Consider the following 15,748-nt stretch of genomic DNA (forward strand, 5'->3'; position numbering starts at 1 on the left):
TTTGCAACTTTAAATTGAATTCAACTGCATGAAACCGACATACCATAGTTTAATTTTCAGTGATGCTACTTAAAACGGGAGCAACGACTTTGTTTTGTTCATGGCTGCCCAAGGAAACTACTTTGAAGATGATATCATTCTTCTTGAAAAAAAATCTTTGATGGGTGTAATATCAGTTTATTTAATTACAGATCTTACAGATTTAGTATGATCAGACAAAAGGTTGAATGTGGACCATTTTTCAAAATTAAACCTAAATAAGCCATAAGCTACAATTGAACCTTGATAAGCTACAACATTTGAACAGCTACCGTACCGTAGTGAATTGAATCAGTCACAGTTTAATCTAAAATATTATGATTTGATACAATCCACTTATTCATGAAATCAATTTATAGCAGGAAACAGGAACATTCTTAAATCTCTTCAGACATACAAATTTAGACATACACATTTCAATTTTAGAGCAAAAAGTATACATTGTCGTTTTTATTTTAAGGCTATGATTGCACGAAAAACACCAAAAACATAGCCAACTAGAAAAATTTCCGAAAATATTAAACTGTAAGATTTTCCCCTAAAATGAATTTGAAGTTGGATTTGAAAAAAATATCGAACACCAGCTGCTCCGATTAGGTTTAAACTTCGATAAACACTTATCTACATAACAAATAATCATAGGGTCTAACTGTTGCCTCATACTTCTGTCTAATAATATGAGATAATAGAATAGCTTCAAGGGACTCACATCTATCACATAGTTTCAGTTCATGTCATGGTAATGATACATTTTAAATAATAATATCAACAAATCTCTATTGAACAACACACACGTCGAAATAATTACAATTCTATCGAATATATGAAAGTTAAATCTAATAGGGTAAACGTGAAGATGACAGATATTATTTTTGTGAATGAGCGTTAACTCTACTAAATAATCGTTGACTATTAAAACAATATGTTTTCACCACTACAGCTTGGTTCAGACTGTCTCCTGATAATTGGTTTATTGAAAACTAAATAATGTCTTATCTGAAAGATAGAAAAGTCGAAAACAGAGATTAAAGATAGGCGTGTATAAAACTTGCGCATTTATATCAATTACTGAACCCTGTTGAAATACGATCTCAGTTTATAAGTTATATTTATTGACCAACAGATCACACTGGATTAATATCGTTATTGGAGCTAAAAATAATGGGAGTAAATGGTTATAAATTTAGAGCCCTGAAACAAAATCAGAATGTTCCATAGGCTAGTGTTAATGTGACTAAAGTGACTAATAGAAAATAGTAGCTTGGGTTATAGGAGATTTTGATGGCAAAAATGTAACTCGATTTTATAAGAAATTACCTAAAATTTTTGTAATAACAAAAGTGTTTCCATTCGGTTTCATAGGGTATTCAATCAGTTTATGTTCTTACAGGTTTGCTTAAGGAAAAAATTACAAGAGTCATAATACAGCAACAGCTTAGTACAGAATGTGCACACACTACATATGCACTTATGATGTAAGTTAATGAAATTTGAGCTCTTTTTTGTAAAACAATATTTCAGCTATTCCTGTTCTGAATTTTTGATGTAACATGCACAAAAATCATTAAAGTAATTGAATGATTCACAGATCAAATGTGTGTTATATTTAATATTACCAGCACGAAACTAAGACACTAAATTAAGTCCATGATAATTGACTTAAGATTGATTGATGTGTGTCAATAAAGAATAAATTGATTATGACTTACGACAATAGTGTCACAGTTTAATAGTTGGATGCTCACTGAGCTATGTAATAGTGAGATTTGATCAGAGACTTTACGCTCACAAAAATGTAATGTCTCTGATTGATGATATCTATCCATTGAGGAATATTGGTCAATTGGTGAGAGTTGAAGTTTTATTATGCTAGTGGTCAGAGCCTTCAAAAGAGGCGACATTTTCAAAAAATGTAGATCTGATATTGAAGTGAAATTCTCTTACATACATGATACATGAGATAAACTCATCATGAGACATGCATTGGTAATTCATAATTTATTATAACTCAGTTTATTTGATAAAGATATCATGTAATTTTGTGTTGAGATTGATGTTCGCATAATCTGTAGGATTGTTTTCGCGTAATGGGAGAGATGATGGCAAAATAAATTACAAATGGTCCTACAGTTTTAGATGGACTCCGAGCCACCGGAGTCTTGATGCTATCAGGTTAGAGGTCGAAGTATGATTCCGATGCTACTTTCCACATCCTCACCTCTTATTTCATCAGTCAAAAGGTATCAGACAAGAGACTGTTGTGTGGGCACCGTAAAACCGAAGGTTTTAAGATGAAAGAATTGTCCACTCGCAACCTTTTGAAGAATCCTAGAAGAGGTAACGATAAGAGGTACGAAGTAGCGTAATGTCCCGGTCTCACGTCTATAAATTTTAAAATATGGACTTTGTATCAATAACGAAGTGAAAACTAAAAATCTTTAGAATTGACGTGTTTTTATTGTAGGATGAGAAATTTTCAACAAAGAACAGTGAAGTGAAGAAAACGAAAGCTAACACTAGAATCGGCCACTTGCACAGATTTCAATCAACTGATCATACGGCAATCAGCTACTGATCAGATATCAAATACTGATTGAAGTTTATGGAACTGACCGTAGCTAGTGTGTCAGATTAGTTAAGATCTGCTCCAATCAAAATTATAAATTACGAAAACAAAAGGAAAGAGGAAGAATGTTCTAGAAGAAGAAAAACTGAGTGAGAAAATCATACGGTACCGTACTAAAAATAATGAAAGCGATATTGTCAATTCCATACATGATTTTCATCATTTCTCATCAATATATTCAGGATTAGTCTCAACTATCAACTGCAGATGATGCCATAAGCATAGGTATTCAAGTTTTTGTTTAGAAAAATAATTTGTGGAATTGAAAATATGAACCAAAATCTGTTTCATTTGAATCTACAATAACTCAATGAAGAAGTTCGTCAACGGTTCTAAATAAAATGTAAATTTCATTACTAATGAGCACTAGGGGTATTTTTTTAATTAAAATTGCTCTACTTCAAGCAGAAATTCTTTCAATGATTAATTAAGTTTAATCCCCTATGTAAACTTACTATTCAGTGAACTCAAAAATACGCCTAGAGGGATTTTGAATTATACATCTAAATGATAACAATCAGAAGATATTGTTGATCAAAAACTATAATTCATCAAAATTTATTGTTTCTTCAAATTTCACCCATTTTTAAAAAATCATAACTGAGTACTCATTGGAGATAGAGAGTTCCGAATGATCTCATTTTATTCAGTATTTTATAATCTAAAAAAAGGCGAGAGCAATTTTTTCTGTCCGATTACGAGATTTGGCAGAAATAGCTGAAAACTGGAAAATGAGCCGAAAATACGAGGTTTTTGGGCCATTCTGTATCTAGCACAAGGAAATTTTGCATGAAGAAATTGGTTCTGGACTTCTCTTATGTACCCAAATAATATATTAAAAAATCAGAACTACAATATAAATTGCTTGCACCAATGTATATAGTGACTGGACTAGAATGCTTCCGAGTGAAATGATTGAGAGGAGTACCTTTGGCTAACTCACAAATTCTTAATCAGTATATTGAAGCAAATGACAGACATTTAGATATATTTTTTGTAATCCTACAAATATTATTGTTGTAGTTATGCTATAATGATAAAATATAAAATACAAAGAGAAAACAAATTAATTCCAGTTCAAAAAATACTATGATTGTTAATTCAAATCATTCATACCTCCCTTCCTGACCTTGTATGAAGCTGGTCCCTAGGGCTTGTTACATGTAGCCTATACTTATTCACAAAGTATGTATAAAGACTTCCACACTTTGAAATGTTTAAATGTTTAAATGTTTTAATGTTTAAATGTTTAAATGTTTAAATGTTTAAATGTTTAAATGTTTAAATGTTTAAATGTTTAAATGTTTAAATGTTTAAATGTTTAAATGTTTTTAAATGTTTAAATGTTTAAATGTTTAAATGTTTAAATGTTTAAATGTTAAATGTTTAAATGTTTAAATGTTTAAATGTAAATGTTTAAATGTTTAAATGTTTAATGTTTAAATGTTAATGTTTAATGTTTAAATGTTTAAATGTTTAAATGTTTAAAGTTTAAATGTTAAATGTTAAATGTTTAAATGTTTAAAGTTTAATGTTTAAATGTTTAAATGTTTAAATGTTTAAATGTTTAAATGTTTAATGTTTAAATGTTTAAATGTTTAAATGTTTAAGTTTAAATGTTTAATGTTTAAATGTTAATGTTTAAATGTTTAAATGTTTAAATGTTTAATGTTTAAATGTTTAATGTTTAAATGTTTAAATGTTTAAATGTTTTTAAATGTTTAAATGTTTAAATGTTAAATGTTAAATGTTTAAATGTTTAAAGTTTAATGTTTAAATGTTTAAATGTTAAATGTTAATGTTTAAGTGTTTAAGTGTTTAAATGTTAAATGTTTAATGTTTAAATGTTTGAATGTTCAAATGTTTAAATGTTTAATGTTTAAATGTTTAAATGTTAAGTGTTTAAATGTTTAAATGTTTAAATGTTTAAATGTTTAAATGTTAATGTTTAAATGTTTAAATGTTTAATGTTTAAATGTTTAAATGTTTAAATGTTTAAATGTGTTAAATGTTTAAATGTTTAAATGTTTAAATGTTTAAATGTTTAATGTTTAAATGTTTAAATGTTTAAATGTTTAAATGTTTAAATGTTTAAATGTTTAAATGTTTAAATGTTTAAATGTTTAAATGTTTAAATGTTTAAATGTTTAAATGTTTAAATGTTTATGTTTAAATGTTTAAATGTTAAATGTTTAAATGGTTAAATGTTTAAATGTTTAAATGTTTAAATGTTTAAATGTTTAAATGTTAATGTTTAAATGTTAATGTTTAAATGTTTAATGTTTAATGTTTAAATGTTTAAATGTTTAAATGTTTAAATGTTTAAATGTTTAAATGTTTAAATGTTTAAATGTTTAATGTTTAAATGTTTAAATGTTTAAATGGTTAAATGTTTAAATGTTCAATGTTTAAATGTTTAAATGTTTAAATGTTTTAATGTTTAAATGTTTATATGTTTTTATGTTGCGCATTTACGGCGAAACGCGGTAATAGATTTTCATGAAATTTGACAAGTATGTTCCCTTTTTAATTGCGCGTCGACATATACACAAGGTTTTTGAAAATTTTTCATTTCAAGGATAATATAAAAGGAAAAAGGAGCCTCCTTCATACGCCAATATTGGAGTAAAAATCATACTATAGAATTATTCATCATTAATCAGCTGACAAGTGATTACACAGATGTGTGGAGAAGTCAGTCTATTGCTGTATTTCCATAAGGTCTATAGTTTCAATCAGGTACTTGTGGATGAGAATACTGCGTGAGGTCTAATGTTCACAGAACTACTAGTATTTCAAATGAGACATGTAGGCTATTTTATCTCATTTGATAGATTGTATTCCAACAAGAACCGCTCTCCTAGAACCTGTTTCACATTAGACTTCAGTTGCTGCTACTAAGTAGCGGAACTGACATAGGTAATAACAGCTACTCACAGTAGCACACCAGCCAAATTTTTGATCTTCAAGAATGAAACGTGTTCCATTTTTCAAGCTCCTATCGCAATTCACTAACCAACTAGACGCTAGTCATGATCCTTCGTCTTGGGGATTTACAGCGGCTAGTTACTTGACTGTGATCTTCATTTCAAATTTAATTGTAACCATGCAGATCTTAAGGCAAAAATACTGAATTTATAGCATGTAGTTCTAACTACTGCGTACTGGATAGCTGCTACCAAAAATGAGTGTGGGAAGTTCTAGTAGAGGCTATTCCACTAGTAATGTAAGAGTCACATATATATATATGTCAGGTCATGTGACAGAGGCTTACACGTGTCTTGAATCCCATTCACTGTGTCCAGTATGTGGGAGACTTATTCTAAATACAATACTTATAATTGTTCACTTTCAAATAGTTAAATTAAGACTTAGCAGTCTATTTTTTATGATTAAAAGCTATTAGCTTCTACTCACGTTTGTGGAGTGCTTTCGGACACTGGGTCCTTTTTCAACACTGGTTGACAGTTCTGTTGTGGAATTTACAGTTAGTTAGCAGCGTGGCTAGTAGGAGTGTCGGGATTATTTGAATGGTTGGTGACGAGGGTGGTGGGAAATTTTGAATTTTCAGGTTATTGGTGTAGGAGGATGAAGAGACTGTTAGATTTGAAATTAGTCTGTTCATTAAGGATGTTTTTGGGGTCTCTTCATACTTTTTGGGAAACATATCAAACATTTGTATTACAATCAAATCAAAAGAAACCCCAAAAACATCCTTAATGAACAGACAAATTTCAAACCTTCAGCCTCTTCTACCTCCTGCTCCAATAATCTGAAATTCAAACAACAATAACCTGAAAGTTCAAACATTTCCGCCAACCCCGCCGCCAACCATTAAAATAATCCCGCAATCCTACTACCCATACTGCTAACTGTAAATGCCACTGTCAACCAGTGTTGAAAAAGGGCCCAGCGTCCGAAAGCGCCCCACAAACGCGAGTAGAAGCCAATAGCTTTTAATCATAAAATACTGGTATGTCGTAAGTATTTAATGGTGATCATTAACAAGCAGTTCGTAATGGAAAGAAAATTGAAGAGTATTATAAATTTTCACGGAACAAAATGTTGTTTTATTTTCAGTCAATATCATGACTAATCTAGTATATTAGTTTGTGAATTTTTATCAAGTTCAGCCATAACCACAACAAAATTATGGAAGATGCATATAAATTTCGAGAAAATGCCTACCTGTAGTGACAACATTAGTGATTATGCTGTTACTATCGGTTGCAAGTTGATCGATAGATGGGCGTGGGTCATAGGCAGTGGTGCTGTCTACATAATCCGCACTTATGTCATATGGCATTGTCGGAGTCACCTGAGTGCCGTAAGTGGTATAACCAGCTCCTGGAGTGTAGCCGATATCGCCGTAAGGGTACCTGGACAAAAAAAGATTATTCATTAATATTTATAATGAATGAGTGCTAAAAATTAGTAGAAAACTAATACAAAACTACTTGATAATTAATTACTGGATATTAATAAATCGGTCTGAGCCTGTTCTTAGTTTCCCAATCATTAAAACGAATTGTATAGACATTATTTTAACTCAATAAATAGTGGGTGTAATAGCTTCAAGTCAGTTTATTCATCATGTATCTATATAATACAACAATAAATTATACTTTATATGTACTACTGTACAATTAATTTGAGCAATTTCTTGTTGTACTATTGTGAATATAAATTTGTAATATTTTTAAGCAAAAATTCCATAAATTGAATACTCCAGATGATACTCGTTTGTGGAAGTCTCTACCATACATGCGTAATATTATAGAGGTGTGTGTGTGTGTGTGTGTGTGTGTGTGTGTGTGTGTGTGTGTGTGTGTGTGTGTGTGTGTGTGTGTGTGTGTGTGTACCATGAGGATCCGACAATTTGAAATTCAATTCAAGATGGCGGAAAAAATGGAAGATAAAATAACGGTTTTCTCGAAAACGGCTTAAACGATTTTCTTCAAATTCATACCCTGGATAGCTATTTATAAGCCTAATTAACTGACATGAGCCCCTTTTGTGGGGAAATTGCAGCAGCTCCGTAATATTCTTGCGAAAAACGAATTTTGTTAAATTCCTATCACGATTTTCTCAAAAATGACTTGACGGTTTTTCAAATTCATACCCTGTATAGTTATTTATCAACTCTATCAACTGGCATGAGTCTCCTTCCTGGGTAACTAACAGGGTGTCCACCCCTTCATTCAAAAGAATGAAGGTAGAGCAGTTTATTCACATAGTCGAGACATTTCATCTGTAGAACATCTGTTTTGACGACTTTTAAAAAATCATTGAATTTCACAATAATTTACACAAAGGAAAATGTACTATGAAAACAATTATATACAATAGTATGATCGTTGTTTTAAATAATGTAGCCGCCAATCGTCATTATGTTATTTTCCTAAATTATTCTCGTTTAAGAATGAGGCTTACAGTTCAATAAGCAAGGAAAGTTGTGTGAGTGTACCACACCAGATTTTTATTACAGACATCTTCAGACGGCCTCTTTTCCACATGTTATTAAATGTAAGTTTCTTGATCTAATAAAAACTAGAAATTCATATTTTACTGATCAAGTAGCGGAAATAATAATTCAACATTAAAATCTGAATGAATAAATATATGAAGTACGTATATTGAATGAATATTCATGTATAGTTGAATAGGCCTGCAACAAATTCTAGTGTCCAACGCCTTCGTGTTGAAGAACAACGTCCAACTACCTGTTGGAGACACCGGATTCTACCTGCGAAAACCCATCCTCTCTTATTTCGGAACCATCTAGTCCCAAAAAGTATTGGTCCCAAACATCCTAGCACAATTTCACTACACGTAATACATATAGGCCTAGTTGTCTAATTGTGAGAGCATTATTTTTCAAAAGTCAAACTGGTTGAGAAAAATCTAAGTTTATTCAGAATGGTTTTGATAATTAATTTTTGCATATATGAAGAGTTCTTCCTAATTTGAATTATAACAGCATCCCATATAGAAAAAACTTATAGAGGGAGCTAGTGCAAACTACACCATTTTAAGCAGCCATCGATTTTTATTTTTGCTTCATAAGGAACGTACAAAACAAACGCATTCCGCTTTTAATCAACTGATTATATTTATATCTTAGGAAACGTTTTATATCTTTACAAATACACCCCTTATATACCATTGTATTCCAGATATCGACATTTTTATACAAGAGCTGATGACATTTTTTACAACAGCTGATGGAAAGTGAAATGCACGTGTACGTGGCGTGTTAGTCTGTACGCACCTACATAATTTATAGGGATGGTAGTATCTTATTCTTTTGCAAATAAATTTTATGAGGATGTCTCATTTCGAATATTCGACAATATTCACCTCCTTACTAATTTGTTTCATGTATTTATTTTATTGAGTTACATTTGCAACAGTTGAAAAGATTGAACTTTTTAGTTTGACATAGCATAACAACTACTTACTTGGTTATTGCTGTTAATAAATTTTACATTAAAACATTCTTAATCATTCAAAACTTCTTTACTCTATTTATTGATTTGACATTTTTATTCATTCAACCAGCTGCAATCTATCTGTGCATTCTCTTCGATTATTGCACGCTGTTGATCTTGTTCTAAGTCATGATCATAATTAATTCATCATTGTAATTAGGTTGCGCTCATCCACCTCAAGTTGCTGAGCTACAATCTTCAGAGTATTTTATCATAATAATTCATTAAATGTAGATTTTAAATTGAGATTTATAGCAAAATATTGACAAAATTTCAATCAGAATTGGATTGTTTACCCAGTACTATTGCCGCCGTATGGAGGATGAAGCTGGTCAGAAGAGGTGGGTTCTGGGAATTCCCGAGCCGTCCCTAACTGTCCCGAACTGTCAGGGACAGGGACAGTTTGGGCCCTCAGTTGGGCTCTGTGATAGCGTACCTCATCCTCCACCTTCTCTCTCTGCTTCTTCGACATCCTGCCAAACTTGACAGCTGAAACGAAACAAAAAACATATAAATTCTCAAATTGTTCCTATAAAATATTTATATATTCGTGGATACAATCAAAAATGATATAAATGTGATTGATAAATATCAACAGCTCATGAACACACCGTTATTTGGTTAAAACATAAAAAGTTATTCATCAAAAAATAACAACAACACTTTCCATGCATATGGCTTATGGCATGATAGTTGACCCTATCGAAATAATACATTCAGTCTCAATTATACCTTCCAAGCCTGCGAGGAGAGGTAACAAAGCACATTTATCGTTAATAACTAATTCAAAACTCAAGAATCAAGGTAGTTGATGAAAATTCTGATTCAATTATTTAATCAGTCACGTTGTTTTGAAAAAATGATTCAAAATAACTTGATTGACATAAATTGATATTTTGAGAATTGTTTTTTATTTATTTGATCAACAACACCGTGAGGAGTTCATCCTCAAAATTTCATGAATTTATCTTTTATTGAATTTGAAATGATCTGTTTCAAGTATTCAAGCTTTAGGCGTTCATATCTTGAAAAGTAATATTCAGGAAAAGATATTCCTGAGAAACTTCTTTATTTTGATAAATTTCGTTGATAGTATCTAAATCACCAGAAAAATATCACCAGTAAAAAGATTCTTTTAGCCTGTTGCACTGCCTCAAGGCCCCATCACACACATTCATTCATATTTCCATAATGTTATTCATATTTAGCTTACAACACCCACCAGAGGTATCTTGAGACTGAAGATACAAAATTCCCATCTGGTCATTGGAAGAAGAATTTTCGAGTTTCCAAAGTCGATAAAAATCACCCCATTGTTCGTTCAAAATCGTTTTACTGCTGATTAGAAGTACTCACAACTTTTAAATGTTTCTTTTTTGATATTTTATTTTTCTTGACGTTGCCGATGACCGTAGAGTCCGATGGCAAAACATTATATCTATTCATGAAGTTGCTATGTAGTGGTCTGGGATAGTAGATCTTTCATATCTAGTCTATTTTGATGGTTTTTAGTGACTTTAAGGTAATGACAATACGACAATTATATATTAAAACCGTGATTGAATACTTGATATAGTATACATTAATACTTGAAATAAAGATCCCTTTTTCCTCGCACTTTACATTCAATTGTAAATAATTATCATTTAAGGCCCACTGCAAATAGATATGTCACATATCACACAAATAGTGAATGTTTAAGGAAACAGTTGGTCATCTATATAAGCACTAAAATAATAAACCTTATTCCGGACCACTTCCTCATAGACTCTAAGATTAGTAGAAAAACTAAACTAGGAATAAAAACCTGGACATAAATAGTAACTTCTTCTTCCATATCGACGTATGAATCTCGAGATTTCTGCTCAAACTACTGTTTGCAAGTCCAATTCTTTTAGATACATTTGTTGAAAGTGGACTCGCTTACAATTTTTGCACATTTTTTCTCTTTTCTCCTACTTTTTTCTCCAATACTTCCCTTTTTTCTCCCCTTCAACCTTTATTCCTCACTTTTATACTCTCTACCTGCCTATTACATGGGAAACCATAGTTGGCTAGGTATTTTTTCTCCTTTCTTTCTTTTCAGCACACCCCGCCACGAAGCCTGTTTTTGTATTTTATTAGATATTTATTTTTGATTGTGATTTTTTGTGTTTTGATTTCTTCTATGTGTATTGTATTGTGTAGATTTGAATAAAATTATTGATAATAATTTATTGATAAGTAGGCCCCAACGTAATTTGCGGTTACAATTATTATTCGATGTTTCAATGTTTGAGGTCTAATCTCTTACTAACCTCCTCATCATCTAGCATGTACGTTAAACGTGTATTCAAGCATCTATATTATACCGTTTAAATAGTTGAAGTGACGTTTGGCGTTTGTGATAGAAGTATGTGAATGTGAATGCAGCAATTCATTTATGCCTCGTAACGATTTTCAGATACCACTGGAGACCTTAGTGTAACACGCACTATGAGAACTAATACTCATTACAATATTACAACCAGAAAACCTCAATCTTTATTCGCCAACGTTTTATTCTTCACGACAGATAAGGCAGCCAATCTCTTGAACAGCACATTAACATCAACTTCTCATTATGTCTTCAGGAGTGTATGATCAATAACGGACTTTTTTGAAATGTTGTCTTCCGTACGTAATAAATTCTTTAATTTTTCCTACTCTCTATTATCAAGATTGAAACATCCAAGGTATAGATGTCTCTCACTGGAGAGAAAAACTGAGTTTAGTTCAAAAATGAGTGTGTAACAGCTATATTGTAATATTGTAGACTAAGCTTAATATAGATAGCGGTAGCCTAAACCTAATTTCAACAGATGGAATAAATTTTTGACATAAGCTGTGGGTTAACGCCTATACTGTATTTCATTCTTCAATACTGGGATGCGTGATTCAAAAAACATTTAGTTGAAAATCGTTTTTGTTTGTAAGTGAAAGAGGCTGAATTAAAAAAATATTGAGAAGTATACAAGATCAAATTTAAGGAAACTTAGTTTGTGAAGGCTCTGACAATTTCAAAAAAACATTAAATGTTGATAGTATTGTCACTGAATTGCGTTGGTTAATTGAATTTTAGCTCTCGTCAATAAACCCGGAAACGCGCTTCTTCTCATTAAAGTATTTTTTCTACCAAAAAGTTTTTTGAGTGTTTTTTGAATAGTTGCGTATTTTTCTCTTTTTCACGAAAATATTCCTAGAAAATAGAGAGAAAATGGGAGTGAGAGAGAAGAAACGATTGAGGCAGAGAGTAAAGAGTGCTTTAACGATCGCTAGTGAGGTCTCTGACCCCTTATCGTAGTCTCTTCCGCTATACGTCACACACTAACTCAGTCCCACTCTACTTACAACACACAAATAGAGCAAAGTATATAGTCTAAAATACACAAATAAATTATTTGGACCTGTGAAAAGTTGTCACATGTCACAATTGACATGCGCTCATATTTCAGGCTGTAGGGTGTAGTAAATACTGTACTCAAATAATCCGATTCTGGCATCCTTTTTTTCGCTGTTTTGTATTTAATCAATGTTCTTAGGTCTCATAGGGATAAATGGGATTGATTCATTCACTCACTCAATGATTCATAAATCAATAGAACTAAACATCTACTGAATCACATTAAAATTTGCCTTCTAGAGGCTCACTAAGAACGGATTTGAAAAAAAAATCCAAGATACCCAAAAACTGCGTTTTCTCTTTTTTCTCAAAAACTAATTGACAAATAAAATGTTCAAATTTGGTGCACAGGCTCAGCTGGATGAGGTGTCAAATGTTTTATTGGAAGAGTTTCGGAATAACGCCAAAAAAGATCCGCCAAAAACCAATCTTATCTCAAAATCGGAGGTTATACAACATCATACTACACATCCAAATGATTCAGCAAGGAGAGGTAGTGCAGTAATTGTGAGAAAAACTATATAGCATAATGGAAGAGAGGAATACCAGATAAATGAAATCCAAGCTTTCACTGGAACTCAGAGGATGCAAAGAATCATAAGCAGCAGTATAAAACTTTCCAAGACATCCAATTAATAAAGCATAAGTATTGTTATAGCTCATGAAAAGAAGTATTGGCTTAATCAGTACAGTGATTTTTCTGTAATAATATCGTGGGTAAAGTGGAAGAGAGGGTGGAGGAGTCAAAGATAGCTGTTTTACTGCATGAACTTCCCACTTCCCACACACGTTTATTGTAAAGTGTAAAGATACTGTAAAGTGATGAAGACATTTATCTAACTATCAATGTGAAGTTATTGTAAATTTCTACATCATTGTAAATTGGTTTTTATTTCATAATGAAAATTTGATCCAAGTGCATACTTACCGTCGCGAGACATTCCCAAGCGCAGACATTTTTGTAGGCGGCAGTATTGGCACCTATTCCTGTTGACCCTATCAACCACACAGTTCTTGTTGCGGGGACACTGGTAGTTGATCACCGCCGATTGACTGCGCCTGAAGAATCCCTTACAGCCCTCACACGTGATCACCCCATAGTGAACACCACTACTCTTATCTCCACACACCTTACAAGGGATTATCTCTATTTGGGCTGCAACAAATAAAAAGAAAACACTCATTACTAAAAAATCACCTAATCAAATCAGAGCAAATTACAAAGATCAAATGAGTTCTATGATTAACATTCTAGTCGACTACGCTAAATATCATATGAGTTTAAGTGTCAGTGGTTCGAAATCCTCCAACAATTTATGACAAATGAAACAACGAGCCTGATTCGAAATTACTCAGATGACTCAGTGCTTGAAGTTTCAAAAACTTTACATTAGAAGGACCAAGGTCAGGTCTAGTGGTCTACACATTCATACTATAATTCTGGTTGTGACAAGAAAAGAATATATACAGAACATATACTCGGTTAGTTAAATATACCAAGTCTAGAAGCAGGTATTTTCTAGTAGCTACTAGGTGCAATAAATGATAACGCAGCGATATTCTATGAATGGATAGATAGTTACACTGAAAAGAAAGAACGTGATAGAGCAAACAACAAGCTATTAATTCGCTTTGTGTTTTCAAAGTCGGACGTCTCGTGATAAATAAATAAATATAAATATGACTGTAACAAACATGACATTATAATTATCAGGATTATCAATTATTAGAAATTATATGACCTTATTATAATGATATAATATTCATTTGGGAACTTTTCGACAAGGTATTTTGCCACCAACTGGAAAAATAGAATTTTGGAATCTAGTCTGGAGTCTTTACCTGCGAGGTGATAGGCAAACAATAGTCGGTCCTTTCGACAGGTTCTGTCACTGAATGAAAACCATTCATAGATGAAATTTGCGAATATATTTCTGAGCACTGAGTAGATTTATTTTTATTATGAACATCTTCAGAAAGCTTCTCTTTACAGGTTCGAATATGTTATTAGGTCTAAATTTCTTAGGATTCCCTCCCCCAAAGCTTCTGTCACTGAATGAAAATCATTCATAGATCCATTTCTAGAGTAGGCTACTAGAAATTCATATTTCCCTGATCATGTAGCGGAAATAATAATTCAACTTTGAAATCTGAATGAATAAATATATAAAGTATATTGAATAAATATTTAACATTGTATTGTTAACACTATAAGTATAGTGAATCGGCCTGAGCTAACTCTCTAATTCTATGCGTTGAAGCCTATGTGTTGAAGAACAATGTCTAGTCATCTGTTGGAGACACCTGATCCTACCTGCAAACAGCCATCCTCTCTTATGAAGGAACCCTTCAGAACCAAAAAGTATTGGTCCCAAAAAGTGTAGGTTCCAAAGTTCCTAGCCATTTGTCAGAGGTTATACAACAGTAAGCATCGACAATAGTCGATAATAGATGAGTATTAAACACAACATGTCATCAGAACATGCCAATTACAAATTATAAGTGAAATAAGTCAACAACTTATAATGGGATTATAACTTATAATGTGACCTGAGCAACGGGTATCACGCTGAAATTGACTGTAGTAAGATCAAATGAATGAGTTCTTCAACGAATAAATCTTTATACGTTTGATTAACATAGCCTTTTAAATTTCTTGATAACAAAAATTAAGTGTCTTTGTTACAACTTAATACACACCACACATGAACTATATTTACATGTTGGGTATCTATTTACATGACAAATAAGAGGTTGCGAGTTCAGCTAGTATTTTATGGTGGAATTTAACGATTGTTAGCAAAATCTGACACTTAAATAATTTACTTTTATTGCAAAGAGCTTCAAACTCATGTTGAGAAGCAGATGGTGCACGATAGCATCAGTTTAAATAGGCCTAGTTTAAATAGCATAAGCGAGAAAATAGCCTAAGCAAGATGTGTTTTGTGGTGAATGAACTTATTAACTAATATAGTCGTAGATTATGGTCTAATAATTTGCATCATTGACCTTAGTCTCCAGACTAGTCATCTGTTTAGTCTAGTGTATCAGAAACGTCACTTCTATAATATTGATAAGCAATGCTTCAAGTTGCGCTACATAGACACTACGTGAGATTTTGAAATTATTTCAATTACCTCTCATAAAAATATACGGTACCAATGATAAGCA

General features: G+C 31.9%; 1 protein-coding gene across 14 annotated transcripts in view; it reads right to left on the reverse strand.

Moving 5' to 3' along the window:
- The window catches only part of LOC111054728 (probable nuclear hormone receptor HR3), a 269,988-nt gene that overhangs the window by 47,466 nt on the left and 206,774 nt on the right, over positions 1-15,748 (reverse strand). For all 14 annotated transcript variants that reach the window (XM_039441259.1, XM_039441255.1, XM_039441263.1 and 11 more), the window contains 3 exons: positions 13,506-13,733; positions 9,453-9,645; positions 6,854-7,044 (listed from right to left, as the gene is read on the reverse strand). In XM_039441259.1, the coding sequence (XP_039297193.1) occupies positions 6,854-7,044; positions 9,453-9,645; positions 13,506-13,733 (612 nt within the window). The remainder of the gene's footprint in view (positions 1-6,853; positions 7,045-9,452; positions 9,646-13,505; positions 13,734-15,748) is intronic.

Source organism: Nilaparvata lugens, chromosome X (genome assembly GCF_014356525.2).
Source record: "Nilaparvata lugens isolate BPH chromosome X, ASM1435652v1, whole genome shotgun sequence".
Lineage (NCBI taxonomy): Eukaryota > Metazoa > Arthropoda > Insecta > Hemiptera > Delphacidae > Nilaparvata > Nilaparvata lugens.